The 21,680-nt window shown below is 42.4% G+C and overlaps 1 protein-coding gene across 2 annotated transcripts in view; it reads right to left on the bottom strand.

Annotated features, from left to right (window-relative positions):
• Positions 1 to 2,010: 2,010 nt before the first annotated feature.
• Positions 2,011 to 21,680, bottom strand: part of LOC107189564 — a 28,936-nt gene continuing 9,266 nt past the window's right edge. The window contains exons 1-12 of one of the 2 annotated variants that reach the window (XM_015578125.1): positions 9,707 to 9,715; positions 8,808 to 8,916; positions 8,441 to 8,678; positions 7,863 to 8,363; positions 6,218 to 7,130; positions 5,402 to 5,515; positions 4,901 to 5,296; positions 4,354 to 4,694; positions 3,440 to 3,955; positions 3,221 to 3,333; positions 2,930 to 3,137; positions 2,011 to 2,708 (exon numbers count right to left, since the gene is read on the bottom strand). In XM_015578125.1, coding sequence (XP_015433611.1) covers positions 2,144 to 2,708; positions 2,930 to 3,137; positions 3,221 to 3,333; positions 3,440 to 3,955; positions 4,354 to 4,694; positions 4,901 to 5,296; positions 5,402 to 5,515; positions 6,218 to 7,130; positions 7,863 to 8,363; positions 8,441 to 8,678; positions 8,808 to 8,898 — 3,996 coding nt within the window. In that variant the 5' untranslated portion in view covers positions 8,899 to 8,916; positions 9,707 to 9,715 and the 3' untranslated portion in view covers positions 2,011 to 2,143. Of the gene's footprint in view, positions 2,709 to 2,929; positions 3,138 to 3,220; positions 3,334 to 3,439; positions 3,956 to 4,353; positions 4,695 to 4,900; positions 5,297 to 5,401; positions 5,516 to 6,217; positions 7,131 to 7,862; positions 8,364 to 8,440; positions 8,679 to 8,807; positions 8,917 to 9,706; positions 9,716 to 21,680 lie in introns of those variants that run through there. The other variant, XM_015578124.1, reaches the window with a different exon arrangement.

Genomic DNA, 21,680 nt, shown 5'->3' with positions numbered 1-21,680 from the left:
TCCCACCACGGGCCAGACTTCGTATGATAAATAAAAATAATTGCTTCCGGCATAAGCCACGCGACCGCAGAGACTCCGTATCTACACGTACACTGACGTGTAAACTCGACTTCCGCTAAGGGAACAAGTGGTGTACTGGAAAGGCCTCCTACCACTTGAAATTTATGCAAAATCAACATTCGATTTAACCTTTATTTCAGTACTTGGAATAAATTTACCAAATGGTAAGAGGGCCTTCTCCTACGCCACTTTTCCGTCAGGGGAAAAAGTGATATAGGAGAAGAGCCTTCTAGTACTTGGTAAATTTATTTCAAACACTGAAATAAATGTTAAATCGAAAATTAATTTGACATAAATTTCAATAATTCTTGATAACAAATTGTAGGAACCCCTTTCCCCTACGCCGCTTTTTCCCATAGTGGAAGCCGAGTTTCTTCGTCGGTGTACAATGCGTGTGTATAAATATTTCACGACAAGAAACGTTACCGACCGGAGCATCGGTCCCGATGAATTAATAAATAGTCGCTAGGTGTGATTACATGTATACGATAGTAACCGTTTTCACTTGCATTCAATTGTAATTCTAGCGAGGATCGTGTGTTATCATAAGAGCGACCGAATCGTGGTCCGCTCTATTGTGCCGCTGAAATAGTTTGCGTAAAAGGGTCAAAAAATATACCTTGGAACTGACAAGGGACGCGGCTGGTCCCTCGTGGGCTTTGTCTTAAGGAAATTCAGGCCCCCCATCTGGGGACTTAAATGTCCGCATAAAATACAATTCTAATAAATGTCATGGTTACGTGAACATCGGTGCTCGATTATTCCCTTGCTTGTAGACTATTGCTGTCCATTTCGTTTTATGATCATAGATCGCTCACGGAAGATGCATGAAAAATCTTGGTCACAATGTGCCACCAGCCTCGAATGTCGATTTCGAAGTTACATTGGTACGAGTTCTGCACGAAATTTCATTCGTTTGTGCTGTTAAATACGAGATATTCAACAGAAGCAGCCATATTTCTATGCCTCGACGTTGTTCTTGTGGAAAATACATTTTTCGACTTTTTTTAATTATCGCAGGAATACCAAGAATTTTCTGAAAATAATATTTTTGCTGTAAGAACACTTTTGTGTCGTGTGCAACCGGTAAATGTAGTCCTGGAATAATTTAAGAAAGAAGAACAATATAGAAAATAAAAATTGTCCCGTGCAATTATGCATAATGGTTTATATGGAAGATTATTTTTCAGTTTTATACTTTCGTCATATTATCATTGCGTCGATGGATCAGTTATCGAAAACTTAAGTTTCTTACTTGTATCAGTCTCAAACGTGGATTGAGCGAAAATATACGAAAATCAGTTCCTCCGTTTTCTCTTTCGACAAAGAAAAACCGCACCGGTTATTGCAATATTGGTTCGTTATCTTCACTGGTACCTACGATCCCTCCTGATTGATCTCCTCGTAGACCAACACTGTCCATCATACTCTACCATTCAAAACCATTCGATCACTCCCAACTTGCTCAATAAATATCCATCCATTTCCTTTTCTTAAAAAGCCCACGTTCATTTGTCATCGAACAAATGGTCAAATATTGTTGATCGATAACGTAAACTTTGAAGCTACCCCCATTCCGTATCTATCAATTTCCCTACTCTATCTCGTTCAGTTCCCCCAATCATTGCCCACAACAATATTATAACGTGTAGAGGGAAACACAATCGTGAACGAGGGCCCAGCATTATGGTGGTCAAACGATACATGTCCACAGAACGATAATAAAATCTTCTGGCAAATTTTCGAGATAAATCGGAAAATCGTAAAAAAAACTGACCTTGATCAACACACTCTTCATCCTCAAAGATCGTGACACACATTTCCGAACCAGCCTTTGCATTCCATCAAATTCTTCTTACCATTCACACCAACCAAAGTCTTCTCACCAGTGCTCACGAAGCACCTGTTCTCGGAGATCTCACGCTCGCGGAACCGCCTATCTTGGGCCGTTACAGAACAGCTGGATAGACTACACGCTGGTCTTCCTGTACGACCGTTTCGCATATTTTCCAAATATGCCTTCAGCGCGCCTCCGTAGGTACACCATCGATTTCTGCCTCGAAATCACCCGTCGCCTCTGCTGTCAAAGAATCGAGACGTCCTCGCTGTTTCTATTCTTCGGTAGCATGACGCTCGCCTCCTCTACCTGAATGGTCCCGGTGCTACGGCTCCCTCTGGGGTGCTCGGTCGTCATTCCCGGCTGGATGTTCACGTACCTGGGTGTCTCGTCGTCGTTTCGTTTGAAATTCTGAAGACTGATAGCTGGACCCGCGGACGGTTCACTTAAAGTGGGCAACAGGGGTCTGGAGCTCTCCAGATCGAAGACCTCGTCCCCTAACAGAGACTCCCTGTTCTTGTCATCTTGGCAGTTTATGTCTAACAGGAGAGGACTTGGGATTTCCGTGGGACTGGACGCTGATGTGGACGAATGATTCCGGTGCTGGGGTGGCCAAGACAAAGAGAACTTCCGGATGTTCTCGGTCAGATGCATCTCGAACTGGCCAGTATGATCTATTTGTACGCTGGCTAGGGGAACGTCCAAACAGGGCGATAATATTCGTGGACTCGTAGCTAGGATCTCAACGATCTCTGGAGCTGTTGGCCTCTTCGTGTGGTCTGTCTTCCAGCAAGAATACATCAAGTTCTCTCTGTGGAGAATAAGGAAATTGGCCCTGTGTTAATATGTTCTTGGTCGAGATGTCTGTCGACATTTTTTGCCAATTCATATGATGCTTCGAGACGATTAACAATGCGTAGACCGCGCAGAGGATGAAATGTTGTGAATGAATGTGATAACTTGCACCGAGGATCGGTTTCTGAATGTCTAAAAAAAGATTTAAGTGCATGATAAAAAGATACTGATACTTACAGCTGTGGCTTCACGCCTTTAGGGACGGCCAGTGAGTTTCCAGCCTTGACATGAGTCAGTACTTCATTGTTGCTCATTCCCTGGAACGGAAAGCTTCCGAATGTGATAATCTCGTAGAGTAGGACACCGTAGGACCAGACATCCGAGGCTGGAGTGAAGACTCCGAGACCTAAGGATTCTGGTGCCATCCATCTTACTGGCAGCATTCCTGTAACAGGAACACAAATCGAAACGTGAGATTCTATGGTAACAGATTTTACGATTATGTTAAACTAAACTTTTAATAAATACCTTTACGATTAAACCTATAATAATCATTCTCGTACATAGGTCTCGTCATACCAAAGTCCCCAAGTTTCACTGTACGTAGGGCGTTCACCAAGCAATTCCGGGAGGCAACATCCCTGAAGAGAAGAGAACATTGCAAGTTTCAGCTTTAAACCTCGTCAATAATATTCAGAATAATTTCAGCCGAGGAAAGAAATAAAATAGAGATGGTTGTACTCTTACCTATGAACGTATTTCAATTGCGCCAAGTAGCTGAGTGCTCTAGCCACATCCAGCGCCATTGCGGTCAGCTTCTTGTTCGAAATCTCATCGGAATCTTCGTAATTGTGATCGTTCACCAGGTGTCTTCTAGCGAGCAGGTAAGTCTTCAAGTCGCCGTAGAGCATGAACTCCATCACAGTTAGCACAGGCTCGCCCTTTATGCAGACGCCCAACAGTTTGATGATGTTCTTATGCTCGAATCTCTTCATCACCTCCACCTCGCTCAGGAAGTCCAATTTCTCATCGGTGGAACTCCCAACCTTCAAGGTTTTCACTGCCACGGCTAGCCAACCTTTCTCAGGGAACATCGCCTCGCCACCATAAACTGTACCGAAAGCACCCTCGCCTAATATACGATTGATCACCACATTATCTCGAGGAATCTCCCATTTGTCTAAATCGGGACTATCCACCTGGGAGAAGTCCAAACCCAGGGACTTGATGTACTTCTCGTGTTGTTTCACTTTTTCTTCGTACCTAAGACAATAGTTGATCGTAGTTGATTCAAATAATTAGACCAGTTCAGTATCTCACTTGCTTTTGATTCGCAGAAAATTAATTTTAATCGATACTCAGAGTGATGTCTATCAACTTTGATTCATTTTTGCAGTAACCCCTCTATCGTAGTTATTGACAACAATATGTAATCACTTCTAGAAGAACATCGATGACCTTGAAATTTCGAAAAATGTAACCTTGAGAAAAATTTGTGCTTATTATAGTATTTACTCCTTCGAACCAAATAATACTTTTTCCTCACATTTTTTCGGGTCTTCACAAACATGTGAGATATTGAATCTTATCGATTGTACCATACATGGTGGACCATCTCTGTAGAATTAAGGGTAGAAGTAAAATGTCTAATGAAGTCTTACTTTCTCTTGATGATGATGAAGCCAATGATCAGTATCACTCCCAACAAACCGATACCGAAAATATTGACGATCACGAAGGCAACTTCGCAGGAAACGTTCAGGAAATCTGCGAAGCCGGCTATGACGCATCTTTGGGGTAGTTCCGAGCCGTCGTCCGGCATTGTCTGCGACAACCAAACGAGGGCAGAGGCATTCAACTCCAATGTGCCACCCACTACCTCGTGTTCGGAGATGTTGGGTTGAAAATTGCCGACCAATCGGGTTTCGTTGTTGATGTATTGGACGACGTCGATCACCGAGTATCTCGACGGACCGCCCAAGAAATTGATTCTCCCCGACACCTGAAACAAAATGGTAAACCTCGAATGCAGAAACTGATATACAGATATAGTGAAGAAGTTTCGTTCAGCAATACTTAGTTACTATCTGATCGAGTCATTAATAATTTTCCTAACAGTACATTTATTGCTTCAATGAAAAGTATTATGTGCTTCTTATGACTACAGAATAAAAGATATTGATTTTTCATCATGTGTTTTTCACGTACCCCATAGAAATCCGTCTGGCCAATGATGTCCGTCAGTCGATCGGTGGTCTGATCGCTATGAAGGTCGAAAACATAGGTCTTCTTCTCCTTGATCAATCGATCCATCGCGTAGGCGTACGTCCACATCGCGTCGTACGCGTAACCAGCGTAATTCGAGGGTGGTTGATGATAAGTCTTGCATAACGTCTCGTAACGATCGCGCCATTCACGAACGGTTATGCCCTCTTGCATGATGGCGTCGTCGGGTGCGAAGTGTGCGTGAGAGATACCAAGATGGCCGTTGATGGCCTTGCTCATCTCGAACGTGGTGCACGGTACTTTCTCGCCCTGCTGGTTATAGTGATCGGTATCGTACCATTGGGGACGGAGCCAGAGTGGCAAGAACCACACATAACCCTGTAATCATAAAATATTAATTTAAACAATAGCTACGAAAGAGTGGGATTCATAGAAGAAAATTTCTCGTGCTGTGTTAAAAGTATAAAAATTAATGAAACATACCTGAAAGGCAGTCATCTGCAGCCTATACGCCTCGCACATCGCTTGCCGGGCAACCTGATCGTTCACATCGGCGATGATGATCTTCGCCTTCTTCTGCTTCAGATCTTGCAGATACTGGAAATTGAATCATTCCAACGTCAGTTATTCGTATATCAGGTCGAACACGTCATCGTGAAATGTGTGCAGTTAGAATCTTGCATCTACATAAACAAGATATTGAAAACATAGAAAATAGTTTTTTCTTTCTCCACGGGCTCTATGACGCACGTCACGGACCTGAATCATGGACTAAATTCTAGAGCAGACGTTTAGAGAACAAATTTCCTCGTGTATCCTAGACACGTTTACGATTTTTCTAATCGTATAGTTGTCCCAAGGTTTGTTAAACGAGAAGCAAGTTTAAAAAGCAATAAATTCAGCAGCGTGTTCAAACTTATTCAACCGATAACGTTATCCCGTATTGTAAAAATCCATTAATATAGATGAGTGATGCCTATTTTCCATGATTTAGCAGTCTGACGTCTACACAGTCCACACCATTCCTACACGATTAGTGTAACAAACTCCCTATAGATTGGAGGCAATCGTCTTATCCACTTTCTTTAATCGTTTCTACTATAGTTAACAGATACCATACACGGTTCGGGGTACTTCAATGCTTCCAACTAAGAAGTACTAAACGAAATTTTATCGTTACAAAGTAATACAAAGCCTAAAGATCACAGTTTGTCAATTTTTTTCATTCATTTCGAGTCTCTTGCTCCTTTTATCCTCTCTAAAACACGAACACTGAAACAAAACATCTACAAACACTACCTTAATCATCACGTCGGTCTCCCGTTCCCTAGGAAACTTGACGTTCGCGACGAAAGCGATCCCCTCATCTCTGAACAGATCCTGCATGTAGGATATATACTCGGTGTACTTCTGTCCGTCCTCTGTCAACGAGGCCACCCGTAGCCAGCCGAATTTCTTCAGCAACTGCAGATAAACATGCTGATACTGCTTGTTTTCACCGATGGTCCGAAAGAAATACGGGTACTTGGTTCGATCATTGAAGCTAGATCCTTCAGCGCTGTAGCTGATCACCACGGTCTTGTAGTGCTTCGAGACGCCGACCAGAGGCTCCACGGTGTCCGAGCAAGCTGGTCCCAAAACACCGACCAGTTTCTCATAATAATTGTTCACGATGTAATCGATGAAGGACTTCATCACGGTGCCCGACTTGCACTGGCCGTTGTTAGCCAGTAGGGTCAAGTTGTAGTCGGTCAGGACCGTTTTGTTCACGTTGATCGCGTTCTTGGCCATGGTAGCAGCAACTAGGATCGATTTCCCTGAATAGAAGGTTTCACTCATCGGGAATATACCGCCCACGTAGAGCAGACTCTTGCTGGAGTAGCTTGGCATCCAGTTCTCCAGGGTAAAGTTCAAATTGTCCCTTAGCCAACCGCAGGCGATCTCCTCCTCCCCAATCTTTCCATGGAGTCTGTTGTAACGTTCGATCAGCTCCTCGTACATCTCGCCAGTAAACGTAGCCTCGTTGATTATCTCGAACGCCGACTTCGCGATGTACTCGAGCTTCAACCAGACCAGTTTGGTCAGCCGATTCGACTCGTAGCTGCAGCTGACCTCCGAGGGCAGGGTACCGCAACGCGGGAAATCGATCGAGACGAATCGTTTCTCGTTTGGTATGATGCTGCTTGGTGTCCAATGGAGGAACACCAGGGACCTGGATGAACAAGCAAAATATTGGCTGGTGAACACAGCCGTAAGCCCCGATGTAGACGGAAATAACGAGGTGACGCGGCGGCGTGTTTTTCACGGACTTGCCGCATGAAAAACACGGCCTGGCGGAGGACGGCACGATAATAAAAAAGCGCAATAACTCGGTGAAATATTTGACGGTGGGGAATGTGTTTTGCGGGAACGACCGCGAGCGCAAACGGCCGTCTGTTTGCGTTTTGGTGGAAACGTTTATCGAGCGGTATAATTATCCGCGGAATACGCCGAGGAGGAAAATAATAGACGGAGGAACAAGTTCGCAGGAGAGATATTGGCGTCTGACCCGCGCGTTGAGTGATTCGATGGTACCGTGCAACGAGTGGAATTTTTTTCCCATCAGGTAGGATAACTTGCACTATAATAACAGAATGTGCAATGTACAATTTGTTCCCTCCTATAAAGAAACATATTACTATCAGATTTTTTAGAGTTTCTATTCAGCAACCTACAGAATAACCTCAACCTTCATCCCAATCTCCGTGTCAAGTAGACCATAAAAAAATTCATAGATACGAAGACCATGAGGAACTACAGTTCCCCAGGTATTCATGCCTGTTATCGGTCTCACGGAAATTATGCAACCCAGTCCCGCGGTACCTGGTATTCTACATAAGAATCAGTGACACACGACAAGAGTCACGCGCGCAGCATTCATGTGTTAAAAAAAATATTCTAATACCTGCTGTCAGGTGTGTTGCGTGCACGGCGCAAGTATTCTTTGGTCAAAGTCTCGGTCAGGTGTTTCAGGTTGGGTCCAACCCAGGCGACTTTCACGTACAACTTCATCTTCTCGATGTCGTTCTGCACGAAGTCCGTGACATCTGGATGACTGGTCAGCAGCAGTGCGCAGGGCTGTTGACCTTGGCATTGTTTAGGAATGTACATTCCCTGCTGACAGAAGGTATTGTTGCAGTAATGGGTCCTGGTGATAGGGTCGATGGTGTGGTTCCTGATCATGGACAGAGTGGCCTCGTCCACGTCGAAACGTAACGCTGTTTCTGGCCTGGTGAACGTCACCCAGCTTTCACCTGGCCTGGAGAACGCTTCAGGTACGAACCAACCAAAGTGTCCCGGTGGAGCAATGGATCCTGAGTCCCTCACGTCGAATACAGCCAACAGAGGCATAGGATCGACCTGTGGCGGGATCCAAACCTCCATGTTCACCATTGGCTGGGTGAATCTGTTTAATGGAATTGCCTGATGAATGAACTGGGCTCTAAATAGCTGCTAGATGGAGATTATTTTCGAGAGCGTTACATTTCTCCCTCTTCCCGGACTATGGCGGCGTATGTTACGTTGGTCAGTCTGTCGAAGATATCCCGTAGGTTAAACTTGTCGTCGATCTCGACAACGTTCACTCCCGCGTAGCCCAACACCTCCGTTAAGAAGATCTTCATAATGAATGAGGACAGCCTTTGTGACACCCTGCGGGAGATCTCGAAGTTTATGCTGACCGGTTGACCGTCCAAGTTCACCGGTCTCTTTGGATTAATTTCTGATGGAACAAGAAGTGTTGTCGCGTTATCTTTTACGGATTTTCGTTTGACAGTGATCTAACTCGGAAGACCGTCAGATTGATAGTAGAAATCTGTGATCGGATAATTAGGTTGGAATAATTGTATACCTTCGAGCATTGTCAGGCAGCGATTCGAAACGACCATTCTCGTGACTGACATTAGGACCAACAGGCCCAGAATTGATCCGACTCTCAACATCTTTATCTTCTTCTTTTCCTGTCAACAATAAGTTTAGGGAACCGTTAGACTTTCGTACCTTAACACGTTCTTTCGTTTGACGCTTTAACCCTTTTACTACCTTCAAATTTTTCTTTGTACCATCTAAAAATACTTTGGAAAATATGCTTTTTTAAAGAGATTTATTAAAATTAATACATTTTTCCTAAAACGATAACTCTACACTTTTTTCTGTATTTTATTGTAGAGTGTATTTTGTTTTACATAAAAATTCGAAATATCAACTCAAGGTATTTGTGGCAAAAAGTACCAAGAGGGTTAAAAATCACGTACAAATTAATTCTCGTTCTATACACTTTTCAGTTTTAATTCTTCACAGTGAAATGTCTGATGATTTGGAGAACTCATTGTATAATACATAGCAACGAAGGTTTAGGAAGTTTCACGATGGTGATTTCAATCCAACTGATGTCATTATCGATCGATAATGATATTTCCAAGAAAATCATCGACAACGAACTATGACAATACATATCGAGAAATCACAGAAATAAGACGGAACGTATTACACTTTTGACTCGTTTATACAAACTCTGAACAGTTTCAATCGAAAGAAGCCATTACCAATCCAAATATGTCTATTTTACTCGAGACGTGTAGACTCTCGGACGCCAAGAATGCCAAAATTCAGGGCACAGAGCATCGTCCTCTCGCCAAGAGTGAGAAAAACCGTGGCTGGATAGCTTCCAAGGATTCGATTATCAAAATATCCGATCCAGAGGCTGCACCGACACGAAATCACCATTACAATAGAAACATCGATACGTACTCGGCTGACCCGTGAAAGGATGAATCTCCTCGGCGTGGTGCAAAATTCAAATATCTTTTGTGAGCCAACCGACGCCGTTAATAGAATCCTGAGGCAGCCGGTTCGACGAACAATAGCACGAGCACGCGTATAAATAGTAACAATGTGCCGTGAGGGCAATCCACGGCTAAACAGCCGGTGGTAAATTTAACGGCGGACTGTGCTCGCCAGAGAAGGAAGAATGGTTTGGACAGGTGGGGCGCGTGTCGCTAGAACAAGACGTACGAAGAGCATATATCAGCCGTGCCATGTTTGTTTACAGCGACGAACAGCGGGCTAGTCAGACGATCGAGAACGAAGATTAGCTTCATAATAATGAGAATAATCACATAACCTTATTGCATACATACACACTGTCGTCTGCAAGTAAATAAAAGGGAAATATATGTGATTTCTCGTATACAGTTTCAATAATCACGAAACAATGTTTACGTACAGACCTTCGACACCAGAACTACCAAAACGGTGTCAAAATGACTAGTTAGTACATTCTTGAAAATCTTATGACAATACATTTTCTCAGATCTTTCACTACTTTCAAAAGATCGTCGTGTTTATGTATGTAATCGAAAATAGGTACACGTTTATCGTCGGCAGTTCTAGTGTTAATAATTTCGTGATGTGACTTCAACTTTTGAAGCTCGACTCCTCGCATAATACACTTATGAAGGAGTAAAATCGTACAATTGACAATTTCAAGCCCTGTAACCCAATATTTCCACTGAGACGACAATATTTCAAGTACACCAAGATAACAATGAAAAAAAGTTCATACCATCTGTCACCAAAAGTGCTTCAATTTCAAAACTGAACTTAATCCTTTTAGTACCTTCCAAATTTTCCGTGTACCATCTAGAAATACCTTGAAAAATATGCATTCTTGAACATATTTATTAAAATCAACACATTCTTTATAAAAATTGACATTACATATGAAAAGTCGAAATATCAGCTCAAGGTATTTTCGTGGCAAAGTCCGTGAATTTCGGCTTTTGTGTACTAAAAGAGCTAAAATCCTAAACCTATAATTCCGGAGAAGAGTTAATATAAAAATCCTGAATAAAGTTAGCCACAAAGACCGTCGCAACAGTAACAATTCGAGCAAAAGGAACGTGTCAAAGCAACGTTCCGATCGCGTGTGTAGAGCAGAAACGTGTTGCAGAAGACAGAGGAGTTTGGACAGGTGAGAGGCGCGCGTGTCGTCGGAGGGAGAAGGACGGATGTGTATCTGCTTGCCAGCGACATTTGTTTACAACGAAGAACGTGGGAGGGGCGGGGGAGGGCACAAGCCCCGTGAAACGACGAACGCAGCGACGAGGCGAAGGTGACAAGAAGCAACGATCGCCACGTGCTATTCTTAGCCACGGGCAGCGACACACAGCGCGACGACGGTGTCGAGGCACTTCCACACGACGATCCTCCCGCTTCTGACTTTTCAACCCGTGTGAAAGCTCGGTGATATCGTGGGCGAATGAACTGCGCCGCCGTTTCTGATCCCTGACGAGCGACGATACCCCGAGGGGAGTCATATTTATTTTCGATCGAACGCACACGCGTGACGATTTCAGTTGCTTCGGGGAATCGCAGCCACGGTTTCCCGCGACCGCATTCCGACGTGAGTAACAGATCATTCAGGGAATGGATCATTTGTAATGCGTACCCGATGGAATTATTGATGTCCCTGGTACCGGCTGATTGGATGTTGTTCTCGGACTTGGCGGAATTTTGTTTTGAAACCGGCGGCAAATATGCCTCGGTGACTAACACGGGAACGGTGGTACCTCAAGAATTCCGATTTTCTTTGGAATTCACAGGTTTGTAGGAGATTTAATAAAAGCAGCGAGCAATTTTTCGTTTGTGCTGATATTCGGTTCTATGGAGTGGAACCACCCCTTGACGCGTTTACTGCCACAGTGAAAAAGGTCGCATGTAGTCAGACATAATTTATTCCGTTTTTTAAATCATAAATTGTCGAGTATTTGTATGAAACATGTCGTAAGCAGGTTTACTGCAATAGAATCTTCGTCGAATCGATTTCTTTCGTGATAAAAGTTGAAATACCTGCTTGTATAAGAATAAAAATTACGAAGAGTTTAATTGCAAGGCAAGGAGTTCCAGAAAAAAAGGGTTCCCAGAAAGCTAGTACTCGTTAGAATCGCAGCTGTTTAAGGTGAAACTTCTGTCATCGTCAGACACGTGCGTTTGCGTCTGAATTGCCGCTGATGCTGACGTTACACGTCGAATACAATAAACTGAAATGAGAACGCAATACACGACCCACTTCGTTCGGTTCGCAGACGCATTGTCTGACGCTTATAAGAGACCCAACCTTTACGCAGGTATCTAGCATGTCATCACAGTACAGTAAACTCAAAACCGAGGATGACGTTGGTTCTACTACTTTCTGCGTCATTCAACTGGTTTGCGCTTGCTGAATAATTCACGCGAAACTGGTAAAAGTGAACGAATTAATTCACAAGTACCATCGTTTGTAATATTCACGGTTAATCAAGCAGTTCTTCTCAGTATTAACAGAAATAATCGCAAAATATTCACATATCTTCCAGATTATTACTACAAAAAGAAACATCAACGAAAGAGACGTCACTTGCTAGACTACGGATTTTATACATTCATGGAATATCCGATCATCTAAATAGTAAAAAGTTTCAGGAAGTTTCTTCAGGTCTTCTTTTTATTTCGAATCTAATGGAACCCTTGACGGAGTTAACAATTTTTTCCTTGCTTGCAGTTTCCAGACAGTGATCCATAAACTTTTATATTAGCATAAATGTATGCATCATATCAATTACACCTGTCTGTCTATTACTGCCCATATCTACTTCTTCCAGGATCGATCAATACCGTATCAGGTAGACCTTCAAAGACGATTTTCTCGTGAACGGAATCTTCTGTGGAACAACTTTGTTCCAGACTTTCGACTGACCTTTCCACGATGAATCATCCCCATGTCGATTGTATCCCCAATAACGAGCAGGTGTTACGTAATTGTTCGAGATCTTTGAAATACTCCAAATGTGAACAGCATACACTCGACGGCGATACCACAAAACTTATCAGAACTAGCGTAGACATTTTCATCGACGTTGCGTCAGGTCGTGGCCTCTTATGAAAGAACAAACTGATACGAACGCCGTAGGTATCGACTCGGTGTTTTCGAGGTGGGCGACAAATAACGCAGGGGAGAATACCATTCGTGCGACGAAGTCGTCGTCGGTTTATTGCCATCGAGGAATTAAACCGGCACGACCCATGACCCGTTTTATCGTCGATGAATAAAACATTATGGGAGGCTTGGCAACCGGTGGAAATAATTCGATTAACCTTTATCGTTCTCCAGAAACTGCCTCCTCCTACTTCTTTTTTTTTCTTCCTTTGCGCGCTTCACCCTTCTCCGCGACACGCCCCGCAAAGAAGATGGAACTATTAAGAGAATTATCGACCAGGCTCCACCTCGATGGTTGTGGAACACATCGTATCGCAGTCGGCTTATCTGACGATGTCGCGCGTAATTACGAACGTAAACATATTTGCTCTAGATTTTCCATTGAGAACGATCGACGCTGGCAAACACATCTCGCCAGATACTGCGGTTTTAATTATCTGCGAACGATAGTCGCACGAACGAAAATCGAAATCGCGGGCAATGTTACGGGAACTCGGTGATTATACGGAATTTGCTGGATTTTCTGAGGTACAGTATAATTTCCAATAAGAAACATTCAAGAAGTGTAACGTCACGTTTAACTCGAGGAGAGCCAGACGGTGACCTAGATGATTCAACCGAGCAGTCAACTAGAAAATGAAAGACTCCGGTCTGAATAACCTAGTCCCGTAACCAGCTGATTTCCCCCCTCCCAAGTCTCCATAACAGACTCGAAAGCTCGCACAGCGTGCAATTCCGCGAAACTTTCAATTTCCTTTCGAACCAACGTTTCCGAATCGCCCTAATCAAACGGTGTCTTGATTTCAGCTAAATAGCTACAATTTGAAAATTAAGTATCGATTTTTACGATTTTTTTTTTCATCTTTTTCGGGTTGAAAAATTAAAAAAGAAAAATATTTTGGCTAAATTCCGGTAGTGCACAAGATGTGCCCCATTAGTCAAGTAGAATTCGAAATATCGTGGCAACCATTTTCCAAAACACTGTTTTAAAAAAACGCGTTGAAAGTTTACCTACGATATGAGCGTCGTTCTTTATTCTCCTATATGTTTGACAATTTTATGAATTTCCCCGTAATGCTTCAGGAACACATTTTCAGAACCAGAAGTTGTAAGAAAATGTAAGAGAAGAAAATCGATTTTTGTGATCCTCCACAGTAGAATACCCCATTAAATAAAAAGGCGGGAACAGCAGTGCGAGTGAATTCTACGAGCTTCGAGGTCGCGGTTTCTATTTCTACATCTAGAACGAAAACAGATTTTCGCGGAACATTCCGACTCCACTGCGCCGTGCAAAGACATGCGTTCGTACACGCGGGCCGAATAGATAAACGTGTTCATTAAGATTAGCGTACGACCACTGGGCGGTCGATACACCGCGAGTCAACTGAAACAGTAAAAAAAAAAAAGAAAAAAAAAGGAAGCGACAAAAAATCATGAGCATACTATTGCCAAAAACGCCCGTTGGTATTGCTCGGTCATTTACGAAACAACGGAGAGAACGAATGGAAAATGTATTTTCGATCAGCTGGATATCACCGTATCTGAAAAACAACTCCGAGAAAATGGCGAAACAGCCGAGTACGCGTCATCGTCGCACGGTTTCGCGCGCAAAAGTCTTCTCGGAAACGGTGGCGGCGGCGAGCCACCCTTTTACGAGATTACCGGGAAAACTTGATCTGAAGAATCAGTCGGTGAACGATAAATCAACGTCGAAGTTTGCGGTTCCCGCGCGTAATTCCCGCGAAACGTGTGATTTTTCGTGTGTACACGGTGAACGGCATTGGCCTTCTATTTTCTCATTTTTTTCAATGGCCGCCGAACTTCGGTTGGCCTTCGTACGTAGTCGATAACGTCGAAAAAAACACACACCCACACGACGCGCACACATACCCGAGGGTCAACATGCCCGAGTGCACGTTTTATCGACGATGGGTGTACCCAGGATTAATATTTACCTTTTCGACTAGAATTTTCGGTGCTCCAATGGAATGGCGAATGAAGCTCTCGTGTTATAGCAACTTTCGATATACAGGATGGACCACGACACGTGATCAGCTTCGATTATTCTTAATTTTGATAACTAAGAACATTTTTTTGGATGCGTAACCATTCGCGCAGACGTCAAAAATAGTACTATAGATTAATGTCTTAAGCGTTTACGCAAGTGTATTGCAACTGATGGACAACATTTTGAACATCATTTTAACCCTTATGTGGCAAACCAAAATATTCACGGTTATCGAGCAATTGAAATACCTAATTGTACTTTCAATATTCGTATGGACAGTAAGTAGAAATGGGCTGCAATGAACAGACGCGCCAGCCGAGTCCTATTCTACTGCCCGTCTATCCAACAGTTTGCAAGTTCGACTATCTCAAAAACGAAGAATCACCCGAAAATTTTATTCTGTTTTCTAGACTTATTTTAAGCCCGATCTGAGATACCCTGTATACAATGTAAACAATGGGTGTCAAATTAATTTACCAAATTCCGTAATGAAGAATATACTTCAAAATTAAAGTCTGAATTTGTGTCAAAGTGACTCGTATACTACACGAGGGTTAAAGGGGAATAGACTTCTACATCAGTACTTACAATTATCACGTAACAATACAAATAAAATAACATCAATTTAGTGAAACACTAACTACGTTACACTCAATACACGTTAATGGGCATACAAAGAACGTATACCAGCTAAATAGATAGAGCACAAATACATGGTGTATTTATGTGGTTAACTAATAAACAAACTTGCCGTGAACCTGCGAAAAAATCAAAATTGAACTAACAAATACACAAAACTAAGTGTGCTATCTCCACTAGTTTCTAAATTAAGAAAACTGAGTTTAAACTTTACAAATACACCATATATCATCTCCTGAATAGCTATTTATCACAATATTTAACAAAATTTTACCTTACTATCAACGTCAATTTTTAATTGTTGTCAGTATTAGTAGACACAACTATTAAGAAAAAAACACTTTTAAAGTTTCGGAGTTAGAACTTAAAAGAATATTTGTCGTTTCCTAGATGGAATTTTCTTTATATTACGGGGAATTTGTATTCGTTGGACCAGTGAGACGCAGATGGATTTACGAAATTTTTTTGAAAAATAGAGTTAGAACAGTTAAGAATTCCGGGGATGAAAATGTGACCAGTGTGGCGATAGTATTTGCGTCACGCGAGGAAAGACTAATGTTCGGGCGCGAAAAACCGCGATCGGTATTTCATTCAAGAACTCGGGCGAAGCGAAGGAAGGGGTGGGTGACGAGCAGCGAGCGCACGATACAGACCTCTTATCAATTGTTTTTCACAGGAAATGCAATGCCTCGCGCGTATATGTATAGCTTGTATTCGTCGTCCCGTCCGATAACAGGGCGATATCGCCGATACGAAATTTATTTCGAGAAGAAACACGGTTCCCTCCGTCACGATGGTGTGACGCCACTCCCGATCCCGGGGACGACACCGTATTTCTTTCTACGTTTATCGTCATCGTCGTCGAAAAAAAAAATCGTTCTTCTTCATTCTTTCTTTTTCTTTAGATTGCCCGTTGCCTGTTGCCGCATTGTCGACCGAGGGCCCCCGGATATCTTCGCTCTCGGACAACAATAACACACACTAATGGCAATCTGTTCCATGGGAACGGGCGCGTTTCAATTTAATCGCTAATCCAATTACGAAGCGCTCGACTGTCCCCTGCCGAGGTGATTTTGCGTCACGGGCAGGGGTTGCGCGGCCACTGGGACGGCCAATAAATAATTATACCGGGTGGACGGATAAATCTTCTGGATCACTGAATATCGGTCTTTCACCGCGTATAGTCCTAGCCCCATTGCATGACCTGGTTGTGTGTGTGGTACAAACACAGATGTACGTTCTTACACGAAAGGATGGATCCATTGTTAAGCTGTTACGTGGAAAATGACGCATCGTTTAGAGACAGATTGAATTAGGTTATTAGAAACTACGGTCGAGATAGGCAGGAAATTACTGGATTGGTTTGAAAATAATCTGAGGATTTTTTCGATGAATTGTTCCTGTATCTGAACCTTCTGTAAAACCAAATGTCTTTGCCACAAATACCTAAAGCCGATATTTTGGTTGTTCATATGTAATACGAATTATAAATTCTGCTACAGAAACTGACAAAATAGAAAAAAATAAAAGTTATATTTATTTTTAAGAAAAATGTGTCAATTTTAATAAATACCTTTAAGAAAGCATATTTTCCATGGTATTTCTCCATAAACCACAGACCATACACTTCGTTTCAAACCACAACCGGCCACTTTTGATTAAACAACTTCCATTCAGAAAAACCTAACCAAGTGTGACAATCGATAAAATCCACCACTTTAAGCATATTAATCTAATGAAGCTGGTTTCATAACTGAACGTCGAAACCGTCGATCAAACGGGCAATCTCAACATGACTGATACGTAACCAAATGAGATTATTGATCACGATGAACTTCGACATCGCTAGATTGACCATCCCGATCGCAGAGTGCACATTTAATTACCGTATACTCGACATCCAAACAGTGTAGATCCTTATAGTTATTATGTATGAAAAAATAACAATTTTAAAATTGAACTTAAATAATATCGAAAATGAAAGAAAGCAAAAAGAAAAAGAAACGTGATACGGTAGAACGATCAGTGTTATCAGCGACCTGATGAGCGTATACTTACACCGTAGATCAGACAGCGAAGTCAACGAACCGGATGCAGTCCGCCTCGATCGGTTAACAATGCATTAACTGGACAGTGGGTATAGTCTTACGGACCGGTTAAAATGCATCACGTCACGTGACGTTTTCCACCTTTATATCCATAATACATACGACTTTTCCACGTTTACACCCTTGTTACATACAACTTTTCCACGTTTATATCCATATCACAGTCGTAACTTTTCCATGTTTACATCCTTATTACATACGACTTTTCCACGTTTATATCCATATTACATACGTACACGTACGTGTCAATTGGGGTATATACATATTACGTACGGGTTACTTTAAACCGCGTCGATAAATGTATGCACGAAACGTCGCAGCTCTCTGTTGTCGCTTGGTTTTGCGGTTTGACGTCACGATGACACTTGTTTTGCCTGAGCCAGCAGTCGTGTGTGTACACTAATCGATAACGATAAACAAATCGTCTGTCCCGCTGAGAATAACCAAGAAGCTTGCTTTCTGAATGAAGAAATTTCTTTCTTCTTTCGAACAGATTCATCGATTATCGACAAACCGATCCCCGTTCAAGCTATCCCCCTTAGTTTTCCCATTTTCGCGGGTGAGAATGGGAGCCCGCGAGCTGCTTCGATCGTGCCCGGCGATTTACGTCAATCGACTCGACCCGGAGCTACGGTTAGAAAGAGAGAGACGGATGTCGAAGAACGAAGGCCTCCACGCACGCGCTATCCGCAGTTTGTTCAGTCAGTTTTCGACCAAACGGAACGGGGGACACTTATCAATAATCTCGAATATCTTCCCAGTCGTGCTGCCGCCTCCGATCGTCCGCGAAAACGCGAAGTGTCCAAGGTTAACGGCGATAAAACGCCCAATACCTCCTTGACGAGAACGTCCCGCAAAGAGAGAAAGAGTTTCTCTCTCTGGACGACGATAATACATGGAGCCTCGAGTGAAACATACGAGAAGGAACTTGTTGTTTGTCGACGGAACGAACAGAGAGATTAACAGTCGGTGAGAAAAATGTTCACTAGGGATGTTCGATTCCGATTCGATTCTTTATACAACTAAAATTTACGCTCTTTCACTATTACCTAAAAAAAATATAATAAAATCATTTTTCAAAGCTCTCCGCTTATCTCCTGGCAATCAATATATTTAGACCCAGTCCGCCACTGTCTACAACCGTTTCCATCGTTTTGTTCTCTCACTTGAATATCAATATACCCTTCTAGCACTGTATTCAGATAGACCCCAGAATATTTAGGGGAAATAAGACCCTTGCAGTACCCCAGAATGTTAGGTGAAATAAGAACCTTCTAGTACCCCACAATATTAGGTGAAATGAGAGCCTTCTAGTACCCCAGAATACTAGGTGGAATGAGAACCTTGAAGTTCTGACCCCATGAAGTACGTTAACCTGGGCTATGACCCAGCAATCAACGAGATCGCTCGAAAGTCTTCAAGATCGTGAAGAATCGTCGGAAATCGTTTGCATTACTCAATTCCATGAATCAACGTAAACTTGGTCCTCGACTTTGTCCTGCTACGCGGCTCTTGTCTCCACAATAGGAATCGTACGATGTTTGAATACAACTTAACGCCTCGCTGACGAACGACGTTGTTTGCGACACGCTTTTACCAAAACGTGTATCTCTCTCTTTCTCCCCGATGCGAGTCTAGACGGCAGAGTTTACGACTCTTTCGGCGAAACAATCCGACAAACGTGTTTACAGTATGAGTAAGAAGCTGGGAAGTTGAAAGATGAACGTTCCCTGGGACTTGTCGTGTCGCATGTCGGTCAAACCTTTTAATTGAGGTGGAGGGCAAACGCATGAATGACGAGGTTGGACGTGACTACGGAGAAATTACGGATCAAATTGCCAGGATCCCGATTAGTTCAACTCTACAATAAATCGCGACGTTGTTGTTGTCTTCTTTTTTCGTTCTAGACCTTTCGAGAACGTGAATTGCGCATAGATAATGGGGATGGCAAACGCATGAATGACGAGGTTGGACGTGACTACGGAGAAATTACGGATCAAATTGCCAGGAGCCCGATTAGTTCAACTCTACAATAAATCGCGACGTTGTTGCTGTTTTCTTTCTTCGTTCTAGACCTTTCGAGAACGTGAATTGCGCATAGATAATGGGGGATTACCGGTAATAGATAAGACTAATGAATGAAAAAATGATAACGTAAGGGAACTTAGGTAAGTAAAAATCAGGTAGTCGTGAGTAGAGTCGTCAAAGAGGCGAAACACTTTTTTCGTTTATTAAACTCTAATATTATTTGTATATCCTTTGATGACGAATTTCACATCTTCAGCTTTAATGGATTTAGAGGCTATCCTATGAGAAAACAGCTAGTTTTCCTTCGATCGAGAGTCCATTCAGACTCACGGATGGTTTTTCTGAGCGAATTTCAACTAAACGGATTTAATTTGATCTCTTAGATCCATAAATGCCTCTGGGGTCTTTTATCGTACACGAAGGGGAGAGCAAACTGGAAAAGTATGCCGGCACGTTGATGTTTGCATTGCACCGTATCGATCTGGGCCACCCACGAGGCAGATAATGCGACTAGAGATGAGATGGAGAACGGTGTTTTGCACGTTCCGTGCAGGTCTTTATCCTGTGTGTCTCTTTCACGAATCGTAAATATCTGCGGCGCATAATATGTTATTGTGACACCGCGATTAACCCTTTTGCACGCGGCGGCCTTTTTTTGTTTGTCTTCTTTCCTCGTGACGCACAGCTGGCTCAATATAGGTGTTTACGAATGTGATTTACGGTGCGAGAGTCGTTATGGAACGTTGGATTTTAATGCCCGTTCCGACCGATCGAAAACGTCTTGCCGCGATACACTTGCGCCGCCGTCGCAAATATCTACGGGACCGAAGTATTTACCTTGAACAATTCCCTTTCGATAAATCATATTGTTACTGTGGCTAGTATATGAAATATTAGTGACAGTGAATTGAATTCATAAGCACTGACTATACGGAGAACCTGAATTAAACGGTAGATTTTGTTGAGGATGATTCTGAATCTGTCTACAATTTAATTGTTGCTTTTTCCTGTTTCATTCCTAGATTGCGGGAGTTTATGCGAATTTATAATTTCAAATACAAATATCTAGAAATTAAAATTGAACAGAATTTTGGATTCTGGACTAGAGACTTCACTACGTTTATAATAAAACATAAATATTCTTAATCTTCATTAATATCTTCATTTTATTGCATTTTCCAAGTTAAAGGTTGCTATAAATGCATAAACACCCGCAGTCTATCCATTCTTTTACCATTGACATTCTAGAGCTCACACTGATTCATTCACATCTTTAAAAGGCTGTCCAAGTTCACTGTAATACTTCGACATAGAAGAATGTACAAAATTGCATAAACAATACACGTTCGATCAAACTGAGGTATTGGTCACGAGCTTCGACAAAGAAGAAACACACGCAACGATAACACAACAAAACGTTTAAATGTGTCACCACATACTCTGCTTAATAACTCTCGCGGAATGCAAGCAATTAATCGGGTTGTTAAAAACATACATAATTCAAATTTCCAACGGATCGACGGCGGTATCCTTGAGAACGAAACAGAAATTCAGCTCCCATGGATGTCCTTAAAATGCCTAACAATCAAAACTTAATGCGCTTCGCTTCGTTAATGAGGCGTTCCTCGTCGATCACGAAGACTGTCGAGGAACCACCATTCAATTAATTATCGCTAATTAACACTCGCGAGGCGAAGGCATATCTTCTCGCGTGAACGTCGGAAATGAGATCCAATCTCCTCCAACTTTCTTTAAAAGAAGATTTCAACATATCTACCTTAAAAATACAATAACTGAAAGCCTGTTTAATTCGGTTGCTACAAAAACTGTGATCCTCAATGATAACGGCAAAAAATTATAAAAAAAATGAATTCATATTCTCTGAAAACAGCTTCTTTGAGGGGTCATGTTACTCAATTCACCCTTGAATGACGAACGTGGATCGTTCAGTAGGTTAAACATACA

This window comes from Dufourea novaeangliae, unplaced genomic scaffold (assembly GCF_001272555.1).
Source record: "Dufourea novaeangliae isolate 0120121106 unplaced genomic scaffold, ASM127255v1 scaffold169, whole genome shotgun sequence".
NCBI classification, from domain to species: domain Eukaryota; kingdom Metazoa; phylum Arthropoda; class Insecta; order Hymenoptera; family Halictidae; genus Dufourea; species Dufourea novaeangliae.
Note: the sequence above shows the minus strand (reverse complement) of the source record. Positions and strands in the feature narration are given on the sequence as shown.